At 38.8% G+C, this 19,765-nt stretch overlaps 1 protein-coding gene across 4 annotated transcripts in view; it reads left to right on the top strand.

Moving 5' to 3' along the window:
- Positions 1 to 19,765, top strand: part of REEP3 (receptor accessory protein 3) — a 100,173-nt gene that overhangs the window by 68,300 nt on the left and 12,108 nt on the right. For all 4 annotated transcript variants that reach the window (XM_019935841.3, XM_019935840.3, XM_019935839.3 and 1 more), the window contains 4 exons: positions 7,417 to 7,493; positions 9,892 to 10,012; positions 10,186 to 10,299; positions 19,474 to 19,621. In XM_019935841.3, coding sequence (XP_019791400.1) covers positions 7,417 to 7,493; positions 9,892 to 10,012; positions 10,186 to 10,299; positions 19,474 to 19,621 — 460 coding nt within the window. The remainder of the gene's footprint in view (positions 1 to 7,416; positions 7,494 to 9,891; positions 10,013 to 10,185; positions 10,300 to 19,473; positions 19,622 to 19,765) is intronic.

Below are 19,765 nucleotides of genomic sequence, written 5' to 3'. Positions count from 1 at the left end.
TTCCTCTCTCACATGACGGTCCAGGTTAGTGTTGACTTCAGCAAGAAATGCTTCTCAAGCAACCGTGTAAGAACTAGGGCCCTGCCCATCTTGAACAAATAGATTCCAAGGTTGCTCTGCCCCCTGCCCTCCCAGCCACAGGAAGGGAGAGAGCCTGTGGGGGAGACCCAGCCCTACTCAAAAGCCTCAGCTAAGATTCTGTCGGTGAGAACAGGACACGTGGCCCTTCCTCCCTCAGAGGTTAGACTGAGAAGCACGGCCCTGGCTGGGCCACTCCCCAGCCACCACTCCATTATTCTGTCTTTTTATGGACAGCAAGCTGTCACCTCCACACCTGTCTGGTTTCACCATCCTAGACCTTTCTTTGCAGCCCACTAGCTCTGACACCCAGAGCAGTGGAGAGCATCCTTGGTCACATAACCTCTTCCATCTCTATACTAGGCAGGTCTTTTTCCATCCATATAGACAACTTGTAAAAACCTTTACTACTCTTTTCAAGTCCACTCTCCTTCCCACCCATCCCCAGCCTTAAAAGATGACCTGCCCTCCTACTGCAGAGTAAAGATAGAGGTCCTCAACTATGAACCACTTCAGCCCTCTTCCCAGCATGGCCACTATTCTTTTCCTTCTATCCCAGAGGAAGATGCATCCCTGTTTCTTTCTTTCTTTTTATTTTTTTAAACATTTATTTATTTATTTGGTTGGTTGGTTGGTTGGTTGCGCCGGGTGTTAGTTGTGGCACGTGGGCTTCTTAGTTGTGGCATGCGAACGCCTAGTTGTGGCATGCATGTGGGATCTAGTTCCCTGACCAGGGATCGAACCTGGGTCCCCTGCATTGGGAGTGTGGAGTTTTACCCACTGTGCCACCAGGGAAGTCCCCCTGCGTCTTTCTTGATCCCACTCTACTTTCTAATATTATTCTTGTCTGTCTCATTCAAGATCTTGTTCCATTAAGTATTCCTGCTTTCTCATAATTTGAATCTCATTATCTCTCCAGTAAAATGTTCAGTCCTTGAGGCTGTACACATGCTTTCCTTTTGCCTCCTGCTATTTTTTATTTCCCCTTTTTTTCTTTTTAAACCAGGTCTCTTAAAAGACTCCTCTATATTTAATTGTCATGTCTTTACCTCTTGTCTACCGTCCAGCCTTTTGCAGTCCTGACGTAAAGGAGCACACTAAGCAGCCCCATATTCATGCAACAATTCATATGTTTATGAATTGCAGGCGCAGAGGATTTAGTAGTGAAAAAAATGTAGTAGTGAAAAAAATGAAAGTCTTTGTCCTCTTGGAGTTTACATTCTAGTAAGGAAAGGCAGGAAAAAAATTGAATATTTGTTAGATGTGTCTATGATATGTGATATGTGCTAAAGAGAAAAATAAGTCATGATAAGGGAGTTAGAACGACATTGTTACTTTAAACAAGTGGTCAGGAAAGGCCTCTTGGATGAATATTTGAGCAGAGACCTGAAGCAAGTGAGAAACTGAGGGAAGAGCATTTCAACAAGGAAATAGCATGTACTAAGGCCCTGAGGCAGGAACATTACCTTACACAGGAAGGACAGTAAAGGGCCAATGTGACTGGAGCAGAACAAGGGAAGGAGGAAGAGGAGAAGATGAGGCCAGAGAGGCAGCTGAGGTGCCAGATCCACAGGGCCTTGTAGGCTGAGGTAAGAATCCTGAGGGGGGGTCATCGGAGGGGTTTGAGCAAAGGAATGACCTGCTCGTTAAGGAGACACTCAGTGATGTGTGCAAAAGACCCAAAAAAGCAGAGCAATCAGTTAGGACGCTATAGGGATAATCCAGACAGGAGATGATGGTCATGTGCCCTGGGGAGGTGTCTGTGGAAAGGGTGAGAAATGACTTTGATTCCTGATATGTTTCCAAGAGCGGACAGGCTGAATAGCGCTGGGACCTACCACCTGCCCCTCCAGGGGAGTTTCTTCCCCACGCTCCACCTTGCTCTGCCTCACTTGGGGCCCAGGAAGCCAGTCCTTACAGGCAGCATTATGTCTGACTTCCCTTTGGGTTTGGCTCATGAGAGGCTCCTGCAGAAGATCAGATGGCAGGGTGAGCGTGCAGTCGGAGTACTGGTCTCCCTGCCACTGCAGGTTGGCTGTGACTGTCTACCTGAGGCTACAGCTCTCCCCTACGGTTACCCTGTCTGGATCCCATGAAACCCTTCCCTGTCCTCCCTTCTTCACACCAAGGGGATAACGTCAGTTCCTGCTGTCTCTAGCTCAAGGGTGAACTACTATCCTTTGTTGGTTTTCCTGAACCTCACCCACAACTTTATAAATAGTCCCTTTAATAAGCTTTCCTCAAACTTGTGCTCTTGACTCATACTGGGAACTAGGGCATCTAATGTAGTAAAAACAGAAGAACATTTTTAAAATCACTGTTATTTACCCGTTTTTCTCCCCAGTAAAATGTTAACTCCTTGAGGACAGAAGCTGTTATATTCCTGTTTCTATTCCCATGATGTGAAGTAGGTAGGGTTTGCTACAGTTGTGTCAATGAGTGTTATATATAATGAGCCCACCTGAGTCCTTAGGAATAGTCTAAATTATGTTTGATATGAAAGATGTATCAAAAGTAGGATGTGTGTGTGTGTCCATCTTAGTGCTTATAGGTATAAGCTCCACTTTGCTGGATAATTCAATTCCCTGGAATCAAAGAGAATTTTAAGAAAAAGTTGAGTAGCTTTCTTATTACTCATTGTTCTCATGAAGATACCTAAACAACAGTTTTGTCGATTTTACCAATTGTTTCTGAACTGGAAAGAAATAGTACTTGTTCCCACTATCTTAAGAACATCAATTCTTTTTTCCAGTAATTTTAAAGGTAGATTGTGGTTTATTACAGTTACCTTTTAAGTTACAGTCTTTCATTTGCATAACATTTTAATGACACTTATTTCTATTATATTTGGTTATATACAGTCATAAGATTATCAGTGTGATTGTTTTCCTACTAGTTTTTTGTTTTAGTATTGCATTTTGTTATTGATGTTTTCTGTCGATCTAAAGAATATTTTATCTCCACATATTTATAATTCTAATTTTGTGACTTGCTCTTTTTTCTTTCTTCCTTCCTTCCTTCCCTCCCTCCCTCCCTCCCTCCTTCCTTCCTTCCTTCCTTTCTTCCTTCTTTTCTTTCTCTCCTCGACTTCTTTCTGTTATTTCCTTTGGGCTAGACCTTAAACAGTAGGCTGAGCAGCCTTGAGGTATAGTTTTAATGAAAGCTTTGCTGAGTAATCGTTTGGTATAAAATCCCAACCATTAACAGAAAAAAGAAAGCAATATCTTTTCAAGGTTAACTTTCTTTGTGCTTGTTCCTGTGAATAACACACACTCATTGAATTCATTTAATTATTACCTCAACTCAACTATATTTAAGGTCCATCTTTCTAATGAGGACAACAAAAAAATCCATAAGTTTATGAGAGCAGATGGTCAAAGAATATATTCATTAAAGATAAATTAGAACCATGGAGTTTTGCTTATATAAAATTGTAGCCGATATCTCAGGAAAATGTCTAGGAATACCCTATTGAGTATATAGTTTGTTGTTGTTTTTTAACTAAAAAGATAGAGCCTTCTTTTTCTTCTTTTCTCCCTTTTTTAATTTTTGGCATTATTGCATATTCTCACAACCTAAATAAATTTTTTCTTTTTAGAGATAAACATTATATACGTGAAAGTACTTATTTATTTGGGGGTTTAAAATGAATTTGAAAACTGAATTAACACTTGACTTTACTGAAGCCAGGGTGCTTTTGAAACCTGTGGGACTGTAGCAGCTCTAGTTTATTTGAGAAGTAGTCTTTCAGGGAGTATCACCAAACATTAGCTATCTGTGCAGTTCCTTTCACCTCTACTCAACCCTATTAACAGGTAAATTATGACTATTTGTGGGTTGTTTCTTTTTGTTTGTTTGTTTTGGTTTTTTTTTTGTCTTTTTGCGGTAAGCAGGTCTCTCACTGCTGTGACCTCTCCCGTTGCGGAGCACAGGCTCCGGACGCGCAGGCTCAGCGGCCATGGCTCACGGGCCCAGCCGCTCCGTGGCATGTGGGATCCTCCCAGACCGGGGCACGAACCCGTGTCCCCTGCATCGGCAGGCGGACTCTCAACCACTGCGCCACCAGAGAAGCCCTGTGGGGTATTTTTTATCGTTGTTATCCATTTGGAAGATCACAACCATAATGACTGTTGTGAAATAGTAAAATAATGAAAAATAACAAGCGTTGACTTAAATCATTTATTTTTCTGAAAGTTTCCTAAAGTTCCTATGAGAGAGACCATTTAACTCAAGCCACCACTTTCCCGGGAAAGAAGGTGGTAACGTTTACACTGAAATCCCCAGGCTGAGTGCCGGAGAGGGAAAAGAGAGCTGAAAAGGTTGGTCTGATGGCAGCTGCTTGTTTGAAAATCTGCCTGGTTCAGGCTTCAAAGTAGACTGTGCCCTCCTGCGCCCATTTCCCAGCTTGGCGACCTTGCACAACGTGCTTACTTTGGCCCTCAGTAAAATGAGAGGAGTTTGCCAGGTTACTTATTTTCGAACTCTGCCCCATGGAGCAGTAGGGTTTCTTGGAGTTTCCTCAAGAGTCCGACGGTGGATAGAATGGGAGGACCAACCAGAGCTGGTTTTTTTGTAATTGTTTTACAGTTTTTTTCAATAAAGGCTTATGTAGTTCAAAAAACTTGATCGCCACCAAGGTCCCTTCTGGCTCAGTGAAAGTGCGTTGTTTTGTTTGCAGGGGCTTTTTTTCTTCATTTCTTTTTGAGGGGATAACCTTGTGAATACAGTTGAACGGTAAGAGTACTAAATTACTGTTTGATTTGGAAAAGCTAAATGAAGGAACTCATGTGAGAGCCTCACTTTCTTTTAAATAGAAAGGGGCGGGGAGAAAAAACATAGGATTTTAGCCCTGGAAGAAAATCCCCATATTGGGACAAAAGCTTGGAACTGGCAGCAGTGAGGGATTTAAGATAACTTATGAAAAGTGAAAAACTAAAGAGAATATTTGGTCTTTCTTTTTTAATTTGAGATGATAATCTTATAAACCAATTTCGTTGTATTTTAAATAGAGATAACGTGCCCTACTATTTGCTTCAGGCAATTTTCTAAGCTCTTGGGTAAATTATTACGCATATGTCACAACACATTGCTTCAAAAGTTTTTCATGGCTATTATTAATTGATTTCTCTATGAACATAGAAAACTGTTAAAGCTACCTGAGTTATAGTTCCTTATTGTTTATGGAATACCCAAACAAGCATCTGTATTAAAACTAAATAGGTCAATTCTAGCTCATTATAGAGACCTAATTTTTGGTTTTTTGTCATCTTATTGGGATGAGAACAAGGGAAGTAGTGGTTATTCTTGGACCTCGCCTTCAGCAATTCCTCACATTTCTTTCTGTACGTGGCAAAATTGGTTAATAGCACCAATTCCAGAGTCAGGAAGCTTGAATAAGTCATTTTACCTCTCTCTGCCACCGTTTCCTTATAATCATATAATTATGTTTCCTACTTCCTAATGTTGTTGTGGGGATAAGTGAATTAATATATGTGATACACTTAGTACAGTCCCTGGCCTATGGTTGTCATGGTTTTGTGTATTATTGTTAGCCATTATTATATTATTGAGAAAGTGGAGGGTTTTTTTTTTTTACGTCTTTATTGTAGTATAATTGCTTTACAATGTTGTGTTAGTTTCTGCTGTATAACACAGTGAATCAGCTATACGTATACATATATCCCCATATCCCCTCCCTCTTGCGTCTCCCTCCCTCCCACCCTCCCTATCCCACCCCTCTAGGTGGTCACAAAGCACCAAGCTGATCTCCCTGTGCTATGTGGCTGCTTCCCACTAGCTAGCTGTTTTACGTTTGGTAGTATATATATGTCGCTGCTACTCTCTCACTTGGTCCCAGCTTACACTTCCCCCTCCCCGTGTCCTCAAGTCCATTCTCTACGTTTGCATCTTTATTCCTGTCCTGCCCCTAGGTTCTTCAGAACTTTTTTTTTTTTTTTTTTTAGATTCCATATATATGTGTTAGCATACGGTATTTGTTTTTCTCTTTCTGACTTACTTCCCTCTGTATGACAGACTCTAGGTCCATCCACCTCACTACAAATAACTCAATTTTGTTTCTTTTTATGGCTGAGTAATATTCCTTTGTATATATGTACCACATCTTCTTTATTCATTCATCTATCGATGGACACCTAGGTTGAAAAGCAGAGATTTTAACCCTTAAGGAAAATCCAACCTACATGAGAGATGAGAGTCTCTGTGCTTAGGAAGGTGGAAAGGTGTATTCTCACTCATTTGTGAGAATGAGTTCAAGATAAAATTAATATGGCAGCATTCCATGAAAAGGATTGGTACAGAGATACCAGAGTCTTGAGGACCTTTTAGGATGCTCTATTCCAGGCAAGAGGTAAAGATGTCCTGAACTACTGTCTTAGTTCTTTCAGGGTGCTATAACAAAAATACCATAGTCTAGGTGGTTTATAAACAACAGAAATTTATTCTCACAGTTTAAGAGGCTGAGAAGTCCAAGATCAAAGTGCCAGCAGACCCCATGTCTGGTGAGGGCCCACCTCCTGGTTTATGATGGCCATCTTCTTGCTATGTCCTCACATGGTGGAAGAGCAGAGAGAGCTCTCTGGGGTCTCTTTTATAAGGACACCATTCACGTTCATGAGGACACTACCCTCATGACCTAAAAACCTCCCAAAGGCCCCACCTTCTGGTACACATTCAGGGTTAGGATTTCAGCATATGAATTTTGAGGGGACACAAACATTTGGTCTATTGCAACTACTCTTGTGGTATTGGAGTCGAAGGAAAAGGATATGCGAAAGATTACAGGCTTGTATTTAGGGCAAGAGGAAGAAGGCACTAACCTTAGACTTGCAAAGTGGATGACTAGCATTATGGGTGTAACAAACCCAGGATTGTTCTTTGGTTTCCGAATAGTTTCTATATATTGAGAAATAAGGAATGCAAAATTTGAAAGACTAATAAAGATTAAATGTGGTCATATCATACATATACTATATGATTTGTATAATAATTAAATAGCTAGTAATCTTCATAAGGGAGCATGTAGATAAGATCTTTTAAAGAATTTTCCTCCAGTTAAGAAAAACATGTCCTATTTTTTCAATTCTCTCATTTCGGTTCCTACATTGTATTGTATCAAAGCCTAGAGATTTGTTATTATTTGATTCTTATATCCCAAGACTACTGATGTAGTGATATGAGGAACTCAGGCATAAAACCTGTTGAGAATTAAACCATCGCCTTCTGCATTTAATCCAACGTACTATGTATGATATATACAGTTTTTCAGAGTTGCAGATAACTTTGGTCTATTATTTCATACATATTTTTATTGTTTTACAGGTTCGATGGATGATGTACTGGATTGTCTTTGCTCTCTATACTGTGACTGAAACAGTAGCAGATCAGACAGTTGCTTGGTAAGTTCTAGTGTTGGCAAAAGGCCAGACTATAGACTCTTGATCAGGTGTCCTGAGTTCTTATCCTGCTCCAGCTGTTAACTGAGTGAATTTGATCAGTCTACCTAATTATCCATTGTATCATTTTCTTCATGTGGGTTCCCCACAAGAACATTACTTTCCTTTTGAAATCCCCCAGGTGAAGGCGGCTCATCCTCCCCACATGCCACTCCCTGCCCATCTCCCACACAACTCCCACTACCTTGGAATAGAGAAAACTTGGTTGTCGTTATCTTTTTTCCACACTGATGACTTCAGACTATTTTTTCTTGATTACTTCCTAAACGACTCCTCTTTTGAATCCCACAGCATCTGGTTTTAGCGCTCCCACCCCATCCTTAAAAGTCTCATCTACAAACATTCAAACTGGATGATGTCAAATCCACACAGAAACACCCCCCAACACCAGCTCCTTGACTGCTCTATTCCAAACAGCATGGGGCAAAATTAAAGCATGTTTATATCCTCGAGGATTTAACATTTTACTGAGGAGCAATACTTAATGGAACAACTTGAATCTCCTTGTGCTGTATTTCAGTAGTGTATTTCCATCTATACCTTTCCATCACTTGGAGAAATCCTCCTTTCAAGCTCTTTAAACTTTTACTACCTTGCCACTATCTTAAACCGCCTTTGCTGCACAAACCTTCATCCTAAATTAGCCCAACAATTGCTTTTCTTTGCTTCTTTACCCAGACTACCAGTTGAGCTGAAAAAAATCAATCAGCTGCTCATATTGGTATCAGTTTGAAAGTCACGATTCCTTTTACTTGCTTTTGGTCAGTGGCTACTTCCATTCCCTCCTGCATCTGTTTCAAACATTTAACTGTTCTCTGCTTAAACTGTCTTTCTGACTTCGCTATTCTCATCATATTCTCATAGCACACTAGGTCACATTGGATTACTAGGAAAAAACAGAAGTCATCAGACTTAAATGTTCTTAATGACCTGCCTTTATTTTTCAACTTCTCTGTATCTGCATTGATCTTTCTCTTCCTCTGTCCCACAGCTCATTTATTTACCTGTTATGTTTTGGTGTAGGGGTTTGGGGAGGGTTGTTTGTTTGTTTGTTTTTAAGTGGCAGAACACAGATTCCAAGCCACACTAGGTCTGTTAAATTTCAATGCTCTCTCTTTAAAGACTTCTATTTTTTTTTCCTGATTGCAGATGTAGCACATATACACTATTAAAAAGTAAACAACGTAGAAAAAGCTTACCATGAGCAATGGTAGTCCAGAAACTCCTCTGTAACTGCACTGCAGAGACCCTTTGTAGACTACACAAGAGTCATTCCTCACTGCCCCCTGCCCATCTGTCTCATCAGAAGAGCCCAGATTTTTTTTTTTTTGTCATGTATCTTAGTGCTTCATGTACCACAAGATGCTGGTCTCCTCATGATGTATTAGTTAACTTTTGCTGTGGCAACAAACAACCCTAAAAGCACAATGGGTTAGAAAAACAAACATTCATTTCTTGCTCAAGCTATTTGAGGACAAATGGTTGGCTGCAACTTTACTGGGCTCAGCTCAGTTTCAAGTGTCTTCTTGTTCAAGGACCAAGGCTGAAGAAGCAGCTGTTCTCGTGGCCAAAAACAAAAGTTGAAAGCAAGAGGTTGGGGGTGTTGAGGTGAGGGAGTCAAAGGGCATTTAAAGCGTCTCCTTGCATGTGACATATGTCACACTCACATTCTGTTGCCCAAAGCAGGTCACATGGCTAAAGCCATGGTCATTGCTTGAGGAAGTGTATTCAGCCTACGGAGAAGGCACTGAAAAATCAAGTGGGAAGGGGCATTGGTATATTACCCTAATTCCCAGGTTACCACAATGGCAATTCCATTCTCCTTTCAAGTGAACAGTTTAGGTCTGTCAAGTGCTGCGGTTCTGGCCAAATGAAATTGGAGGGGGCGTTTTCTGGGAGTTCTAAGGGAAGGAGATGTGTATATGGTGTAACACTGTACACTTGGCGCTTATAAAGGTGACTCCTGATGCTTGGAGGTGTGTCCAGGTAATGCCATAACAGCTACGCTCTGCAGACAGGGTGGGTGTACCTTACTATCATGGTTATAAATGCTATTAATGCCCTCTCTGAACTGCCACAGTCAGTTTGGCAGCTTGGCTGTGCTTGTCTAAACGGAGCAATCTTGTACTAGAGGGTGTGAATCACTCCAGGGGTCAGGTTGCTCTGATCTGTATAGTTAATGAGATTTTGTCAGTGCAAACATGGTTGTTTCCCTGATCACAACTTTTTACATGTGAAAACTTAACCCAGTGACTGAACTTTGTAAAAAGGTTTTTTTGCAATTTCCTCATGGTCTGTACTTTATTTTCACTGGCATTTTTTTCTAATTTTTTCTCGTTAGGTTCCCCCTGTACTATGAGCTTAAGATTGCTTTTGTCATATGGCTGCTCTCTCCCTATACCAAAGGAGCAAGTTTAATATATAGAAAATTCCTTCATCCACTACTTTCTTCAAAGGAAAGGGTAAGATATACAGATTATTTCCACAAATCACTTATTAGAAAGGTATATCATCACATGCTATATGCTATAAAGTGAGTGAAACTATTATGTTAAGGGGGAGAAGTCCCAGTTTTCAGCTTCTTGACACTCTTTTTAAATAAAATTAATATTTGTGGGTTTGATTTTTTTTCTAGGAGATTGATGATTATATTGTACAAGCAAAGGAACGAGGCTATGAGACTATGGTAAACTTTGGGCGGCAAGGTTTAAATTTAGCAGCTACTGCTGCTGTCACTGCAGCAGTGAAGGTAATTTTTTATTTACCTTTTTTTTTTTAATCCAGTGTCACATTGTCAATGAATAAAGTAGGGTGGCTTTTTACTTCAGATCATTATAAAATTCTGGCACAAATTTACCTTCTGTTTATTTTTGTAATACTAGAAAAAAAACAAGTAGATTATTTTAAAGGCATTTTAACATGTGTTTTCTATAATTGTTGGATATTTTGAAACTCTTAATTGATGACAAAATGAGAGCTAGTTAGTAAGTAAAACATACTGGAAAATGTCATTTTGTCATAATTTTCCTACTTTATAACCTTAAAATAGTTTTGAGTAAATCACCTTTAGTAAAGATGACCATTCTTTCTTTCTCTGTCTTTGGTGTTTTTTCCCTCTCTCTCTCCATGGCAATATCTTGGTAGGATTTCTGGCTTACTTCTGCACCCATACTTCAACCAGTTTGAGGTAACTGATTATTCAAAATAAGGCATGAAAAATTTCTGTTCTTAAAACTTAAGATTTTACTTAGCCAATTACTAATGTCATGTGTTGTGTTTTGCAAGCCAAATTATCAAAGGAATGAATGCCTTCTGTGAAAATTCGCATTATGGCTTTTGGATTTCTTTGCATGTAGTAATTAGTGTGGTTTATTTTAAATACCGTAGCATAATTGGTTTTGGTGTGTAGTGTATGGAAGGAAAATAGGTTTCAGATCCAGAAAGTGCTGAGTGTGACTTTCTAAGTAACCATCGGTGATTGACTTAACTTCTCAATTGGGAGGATGGCGAGGAGGAGAAAATGAGGTGGAAGAGAACTAAAGTCCTCATCTGCTGTATATGAAAGTAGAGGTTTTAAAGTGGTTGCCTGCAGGGGTATGGAGAGAAGGGGATCGAGGGCTTCTTGCTTTCTTTTGTTACAAAATTTAGCATCATTTAACTTTACAAATGAAGTACGTGTATTTATTTACACCCCAAAGAAGATGCTTTCTGAGTTTTCCATACTTAAAAGCAACATTCAACGTGATTCTATGGCAAAAAATTAACTTTCGACATCAAAAATTGCTTAGAAAAAAAAATTGCTTAGAAAATATAGACGTTTTAGAACATTGTTTTAGGAAACATAGAAGCACACAAATCCCATTTGCCCTCTTTACTTTTTTTTTTCTTTATTTGGCTGCATTGGGTCTTCGTTGCTGTGCGCAGGCTTTCTCTAGTTGCGGTGGGCGAGCGGGGTCCGCTCTTCTTTGCGGTACGTGGACTTTCTCATCTCGGTGGCTTCTCTTGTAGTGGAGCATGGGCTCTAGGCGCGCCGGCTTCAGTAGTTGTGGCTTGCAGGCTATAGTGCGCAGGCTCAGTAGCTGTGGTGCGCGGGCCTAGTTGCTGCCCCCACCCCCACCCCGGCATGTGGGATCTTCCTGGACCAGGGTGCAAACCCACGTCCCCTGCTTTGGCAGGCGGATTCTTAACCACTGCACCACTAGGGAAGTCCTTGCTCTCTTCACTTTAACACTTAAATATAGTTTATAATCCTGCATACTCTGTGAGACACCTCCCTACATATTGTCACTATTTTGTAGGATATTTATTTTATTTTGACTTACTACTTCCAAACTCTGTGTGAGGAATCAGAAACCCCAACTAGATTATCTTATCCTGGTTCCCTTCTTATTTATTTTTATTTTATACATACTTTGCTGCCATCAGTATTTAACATCCGATATATTTATTCAACATATATGTATTTAATGTATTTAACATCTATATGTATGTATGTTTTTTAATATTTATTTATTTATTTATTTAGGCTGCACCCAGTCTTAGTTGCAGCATGTGGGATCTAGTTCCCTGACCAAGGATTGAACCCGGGCCCCCTGCATTGGGAGCCAGAGTCTTACCCATTGGACTTCTAGGGAAGTCCCTATGTATGTATTTAATGACTACCATATGGTAGGTGCTTGGGATGCAGCAATGAACAAAATAGATACAGTCTTTACCCTCACAGGCTACTACTGTCAAGCTGAATGTCTGTATTCACTAACTGAAAATTTTACCTCATCTTTGGTTGCTTAGAGCCTACCCCTTGCCCTCCACTATGAAAATAAGCATTATCTGGTAATTCCCTGGCGGTGCAGTGGTTAGGACTCCGTGCTTTCACTGCCGAGGGCCAGGGTTCAATCCCTGGTTGGGGAACTAAGATCCCACAAGCCTCACGGTGCAGACCAAAAAAATAAATAAAATAAAAATAAGCATCGTCTCACAGAAACACTTTGCTGTAGAAAGGCTATAAAAGTAATTCTATACCTGTGTTTCTCTGGCTTCTTTGTTGTTCAATGTTTGTTTTTATTTATACATTTAACAAATCAAAACCACCTCCCCACTTCAAAGGCAGGAAACAGATCATAAAAGTCATCTAAGTTACCACTGCAGAACAATCAAACACACATCCTGTGATTTGAATTCACTTTGGAATGCTCTCTTTTGTTTGTGATCTCGTGATCCTTTTGTTATCAAGCTCACCGTATGAGGCAACCCTCACCATTCTCCTCATGAGCACAGGAATGTTGGCATCAACCATACTGGATTTTATTCATTAGAAATAGTCGTTAAATATGCTGAACACAGCATAATGTTAACACTATTTGCCTCAAGTTTTACTGTGCCTATTTTAAAGCAGGGGAAATTAGTTTCATCTCTGGAGATGTCAAAGAAAGGCAGTGTGATGGAAGAATCACTGAACCAGACACTTCATACCGAAGAGTAAATTGAAGCTGAAATAGGAAATAGGTCAAGTTTAAGGAGAAACCGCAAGAAAGCTAATAGAAAGACTTGAGAATTATTAAACTTTTTTTTTTTTTTGCAATATATGGTTTGTTAAAAATATCTTTCAGGCTAAAAATATTGGACTCTCAGTGTGACCTTTAAAGATCAGCAGTACCCCTGACTAGTTTCCCCAGGTTGAACCGCCTGAGCATGTTAAAGATGAAAATAGGAATCTAATCAGAACATTTATTACACCGTAAAGCAATTTTCTGAAAATGTTACTCAGTTCTGTGACCTCATTACCAGGCATCTGTTACCAAGGTCAGTGTCCAAGTTTATTTTGGCTGAGCAAAGCACAAGCATATGAAGGAGCTTCAAGGATTTTACTGAGGATGTTCAACATCCCATAGCTTTCACACGAGAAATGCGGGTGGCTTTTGTACAGATGAGCAACACTCCTGCCAGACGAAGGACAGATGAAGAAAAGTACTTTTAGTCGTATTAACCATCTCTTGGGATTTTCTTTGGCAGCCTCTTCCTGGTGAATTCTTTGGCAGATATTATAAAAAATCAATTATCACAGAAATGAGAGTATTAAAGTTAAAATTTCTGAAATCTTATTGACTGTAAATGATGACGATTAGGTCAAAAATCCTGACATCTTGCTATCTGTTTTAATGGCTTTCTGTTTGTGAAACGATTTGAGGAGATTCAGCTGCTTAGTATCATCCATTTAGAAAGGGAGCACTTCTTTAGACAATGAAGAAGAAAGATCATATTTTTTTCTCTGCAATCTAGGAAAGCACAATATTATAATGAAAGTTGAATTCTATAGCAGTTGAGTTGTCAGCATTTTTTAGCCCTGATTCTGCCACTAATTAGCAGTGAGATTTGGGGCAGTCATCTGCACTGATCTCTCTAAGTATTTATTTTCTTACCCGTAAAATGCAGGGGTAAAAACTGACTTCTAAAACCCCTTATGCTCTAAAACAGTGGTTCTCAACTGGGGGCAGTTTTGCCTTCCAAGGGACATTTGGCAATGTCTGGAGACGTTGTGGGTTGTCACAAGTTAGGGGAGGTGCTGCCAGTGGCATCTCAGGTAGAGGACAAGGATGCTGCTTAATATCCTACAAGGCACAGGACGGCATCCCCCCCACACACACAGAATTATCTAGCCCAAAATAGCGTTAGTGCTGAAGTCGAGAAACCCTGCTCTAAAAGTATGATGAGTCAGAAAAGGCTAAAAGAATACATAAATATGTATAGGTAGTTTGGGTGATGGGTTACAAATAATCTTTCTTTTTTATATTTTTCTCTGTTACAAACATTCTTCAATAAATATATATTGCTTTAATCTTAAAACCACTAAAATATATTTTTCACTTAATGCAAATGCAATCAATTCCATTCTAGGCTTGATCAGATTGTGTTAAATGTCCACAGGGAAAAGCCATTTCCCTAAAAACTGGGGACTGACCCTATCTGCAGTTATAATGTAGTATGTCAAAGATCAACAAGAAATAGAGCTTCATGGCTATTCATTATTGAACAGTATCATAAAAATTGTTCCATAAAAGATTGTTCGTATGCTTGTAAGATTATAAAGCATTGCTGATTATGTTTTTGAATTCTTAATTTAAAAATGTGAAGAGGATAGGTTGAGGTTTTATACAAAGATGCTGATAAGCATGGTAAATTCCCCTTATTTAACACAAAATATAGTAACTTTAATGTAATATATAACCAGGATATGAAGTATTTAAACAAAGGCAGAATCGTTTGGGTATAAAGAAGTTAGAATTAGTCATATATGCAGGGTCCCTTTTCACAGATGCCAACTGTAGACTTGGATGCTTGAGCAGACATTCAGATTCTCTAGTGCCCTTGGATATAAGTGAGCTCTGTGTGAGGCCAGCTCGGGAAGCTGCTTCTCAGCTGGAGAATTCTTTCCAGAGCTTGAATGTGTTAGATTTGGTCCCAGCCCTCCCACCCAGTCAGCCCTTACAGTGTTCTTAGTTTCTTAAATGGATGTTCTGGGCTCCAAATTCAAACCCCGAGAACTCAGAGTTACCTGAAGGCAGGAACACTTCTGCTAATGATGTGAAATATTCTACAGAATGCTTTTTAATTACTTTGACGTTTGCTTTCTCATCATAATCTTTCTGTTACCTTCTCTTTGATTTTTAGGACCAATTTTAACAGACAGTGTACATACATTTCTGTAGAGAATAGGATCTAAAATACTGGGATATAGAATTACCTTGTGGATGGTAACGCCCTTCCAACTTATTGACTAAGACTGCTCTTTCCACACGTATTTTCCTCCTCAGACTAGAACCTGTCTTCATTTTTTTTTTCTTTTTTTTTGCGGTCCGCGGGCCTCTCAGTGTTGTGGCCCCTCCCGTTGCGGAGCACAGGCTCCGGACGCGCAGGCTCAGCGGCTACGGCTCACGGGCCCAGCCGCTCCGCGGCATATGGGATCTTCACGGACCGGGGCACGAACCCGTGTCCCCTGCATCGGCAGGCGGACTCTCAACCACTGCGCCACCAGGGAAGCCTTTACAGTGCTCTTTATTTGTTCACATGGTTCCTATTATATTTACTGTCCAGCGTCCTTTCCTTTCAGCTAGAATGACTTCCTTTGGTATTTGTTATAGGGGAGGGCTGCTAGTGACAAATTCTTAGTTTTTAAAAATCTTTGTCTGAATTTGTTCTTTAAAGGACAGTTTTGCTGGATAGTGAATACACATTTGAAACTTCTTTTCTCTCAAAACTTTGAATATGTCATCCCAGTGCTTTCTGTCCTCGATGGTTTCTGAAAAGGCATTGTTAATTTAAACAAAATCTCAATATCTTTTGTATTGTTATTGACAAGTGACTATAATTCCCTGTTTATGCCGTCAAAATGTAGAAACAATTTTTTCTTTTAATTATGGGAGTAAGGGATTTAGATATTGGAAAAATGATCAAGAAATGGATCAGAAATTCTTATAGTATACTATGTTACAATTAAAACTTCGCTATACCATCTATGACTAATTTTGTAATATGAAGAAATTTTTGAAAAAAATCGCTCATCTGCCTAAACATCACACTGTTTTCATTTTTTAATATTTTTCCCTAACTATAACCATACTGCATACTTGTGCCCATATTTTGCATGATTTAGAATTCTGAGGTGGAGGGTAGGTATTTCCACTTAACATTGTATTGCAAACATAATTCCCTTATTAATGGAATTCTTGTGCTAAATATATAAAAATTACAGGGAATAGGTCTGCCTTTAGCTGCAATTATTTTATGATGACACCTCTCCTTTAAAGTGGTCACATTAGATACTTATAATCTATGTAATATTTTTGAAGTTCATAATAGTGCAATAGTTCTCTCCCCATATTAGTTCTATTCTGGACCCATTAGAAAATATACAGTGGAAAAAAATGATTTTTCAAAGTGATAATGGCTGTTGAAGTGCCATGGGTCTTCAAGGAGGGTACAGCCCCTTTTTGCTTTTGTCTACAGTACCAGGCCTTTTTGGGGGATTGATAATACTTGGGGCTAGAGGGTTGGTTACTCAAGAGCTACATTAAAATACATACTGTATATAGATCACCCAGATACCTCAGGGTTGGTCCTTGCTCACCTTTAATGTAAACCTGAAGCAGACGCCTAGTGGATGGTGTAATCTACCCATGTAGATACCCATGACTGTACCTGTAGTTTGGTGCTGAAACTCTCTATATAAACTCCAGTGTTTACATTAAAACATGCTGCAACCTATGGAGAACTTTCCAACAGTCAAGAGTAATGAAAAAGAAGAGGCATAAAAAGAGTATTTAGTTTACTTATTACATTCTCAATATCAGTCCCATACCACGTGCACTCAGAGAACAGAAGAAGCTGAAGATTTGTCCCTCTCTAGTTTCTTAAAATCTTGCTCTGGAGGCAAAATATATAAAGTACAGCAATAGAACTAACATTAATTTGTGAGTTCATTTGTGAGATATGCCCGAAGTAATTAGTTGATTATAATCATTAAAGATACCAAAGTTTGTGGGTGCTATAAAGCTAGACTTATTCAATGGCACTTTGACTCATTTGCATGCTGAGATGTACTTTCTTGAGTGGGAGGGTTTGGGAGTTACAGTAGAGGGTATCATGGACGTATATTATCATTCATTTGGCAATAGGCAAACAGTCAAGAATTGCTGAGAGAGGGAACAGAAATACGAAGGTAGGAATAGAGAAAATGACAGTTCTGAGAAAACAAGGCATCTGTTTCAGATGAGCACTGATCACTTCCTTTTAGTGTGTGTCTGAAGTCTTCTGTCATCCTCTATTTAAGAAGCAAATCGTATCCGATAAAAAGAGAGTATAATGAATTAAACCTTGTCAAGAATGTTTAAAGATGTGTGGAATCCAATTATTTTTACTGAGGATATAGACCCTTTAATTTAATAATTCTTTTTCATAATTCAAAAAATATGGTAGAAATTACAAAGCTTTAAGTGGGGTATGAAAATGGTGTTTGGGTTTGACAGAATAGGATATCATTCACTCGGAGTAGCTAAATCAAGACTCATGAAACAAGACCTTTTTCTTCAGTGTAAAATACATGTTAGCAGTAATGTTGGAATGTTTATAGTGCCCTAGGCTTTGAAATTTAGAGATGAACCATTATGGATGAGTTTCTACAGTTACATTATAACTAGAGGCAATCATAAATTCACATGTGTGAGAAGAAGAAATAATAAGTGTAAAAAAAAACCTTTAGAAGAATATTTTTAATCCAGCTATAAATAAGAAATGAGTCATCTGTATGCTATGCAAATTTTCAAGTGGGTAAATTTAGAAATTATTTTTTTCTCTTTACAAAACTTTATACTTTGGGGGGAAATGTAGTTATGTCTGAGAAGTTCAGAAATGTCCCTTTCAAAGCTGTGCAGTGATGAAAAGCATTGAACTTTCTGCAGTAATGGGAATGTCCTATATCTGCACTGTCCAATACAATAGCCACTAGCCACGTGTGGCTATTGAGCATTTGAAATGTAGCTAGTGCAATTAAGGAGCTGAATTTTTAAACTTATTTAATTTTAGTTAAATTTAAATACCCACTTGTACCTAATGTCTACCATATTGTTAAGGCTTTAAATTGACTTAAAGTTAAATTGTGTGTATTAGTAGATATGCTTTGCCGGATGGTGAATTCATTAACTGAATATCTTTCATACTCAAGATTCTTTGGCTCTTAAATTTTTTTTACTGTGTTCTAGGTAGAGCCATTACCACTCCTGACTTAGCTTTAAAACAGCATCTCTAGTCATGTACCAAAATGTTCATTGCAGCTCTATTTACAATAGCCCGGAGATGGAAACAACCTAAGTGCCCATCATCGGATGAATGGATAAAGAAGATGTGGCACATATATACAATGGAATATTACTCAGCCATAAAAAGAAATGAAATTGAGCTATTTGTAATGAGGTGGATAGACCTAGAGTCTGTCATACAGTGTGAAGTAAGTCAGAAAGAGAAAGACAAATACCGTATGCTAACACATATATATGGAATTTAAGGGGAAAAAAATGTCATGAAGAACCTAGGGGTAAGACAGGAATAAAGACATAGACCTACTAGAGAATGGACTTGAGGATATGGGGAGGGGGAAGGGTGAGCTGTGACAAAGCGAGAGAGAGGCATGGACATATATACACTACCAAACGTAAGGTAGATAGCTAGTGGGAAGCAGCCGCATAGCACAAGGAGATCAGCTCGGTGCTTTGTGACCACCTGGAGGGGTGGGATAGGGAGGGTGGGAGGGAGACGCAAGAGGGAAGAGATATGGGAACATATGTATATGTATAACTGATTCACTTTGTTATAAAGCAGAAACTAACACACCATTGTAAAGCAATTATACCCCAATAAAGATGTTAAAAAGAAAAAGAAAAAGAAAATTAGGTATAGGCTATGTTATAATAAAGTAGAATTTATGTTTAAAAAAAAAAACAGCATCTCTTTTACTTTAAAAAGTTCTTCTGAATCATAAACGTAAGCCTCAAAGTGCTGCTTTTAGGAGAGAGAAATATTATGGATGATGTTTACAGAGGGGATAAGCTCATTATACATTTTTTTACATTCTTGAATTAAATTTAAAGCTGAAATGTTTGGGAGTGGAATGTACTGATGTCTACAACTTGCTTTGAAATGCATTAAAAATTGATTGATGGATGGATAGATGGTAAATATGTGGTAAAGCAGATATAGCAAAATATAAACGATATATGGGTATCCACTGTAGAATTCTTTCAACTTTTCTGAATGTTTCATTTTAAAATGAATAAGCTTCATGATAAAATGTTGGAGGAAAGTTAAATGGAAACATACTAAGTATTTTAAAGTGCATTTCTTTTCTCGGATCTATCACTTCTCTGTTAAATAGAGCCAAGGAGCAATAACTGAACGTTTACGAAGTTTCAGTATGCATGATCTAACAGCTATCCAAGGTGATGAGCCTGTGGGACAAAGACCATACCAACCTCTCCCAGAAACAAAAAAGAAAAGTAAACCAGCCTCCGGTGAATCACCAGGTGTGCTTGTTTTGTTTTAATGTATTGTTCTTTCATAATTGGGATCTTGAGTCAAGGTGGGTACTAAAATAATACCTGGTCGCTAGCTGAATTTGGGTAAACAACATTTATTTTTAAGCTTATTTTCTTGAGCTTCACACTTAA

The sequence above is a fragment of the Tursiops truncatus genome, chromosome 16 (genome assembly GCF_011762595.2).
Source record: "Tursiops truncatus isolate mTurTru1 chromosome 16, mTurTru1.mat.Y, whole genome shotgun sequence".
NCBI lineage: Eukaryota > Metazoa > Chordata > Mammalia > Artiodactyla > Delphinidae > Tursiops > Tursiops truncatus.
Note: the sequence above shows the minus strand (reverse complement) of the source record. Positions and strands in the feature narration are given on the sequence as shown.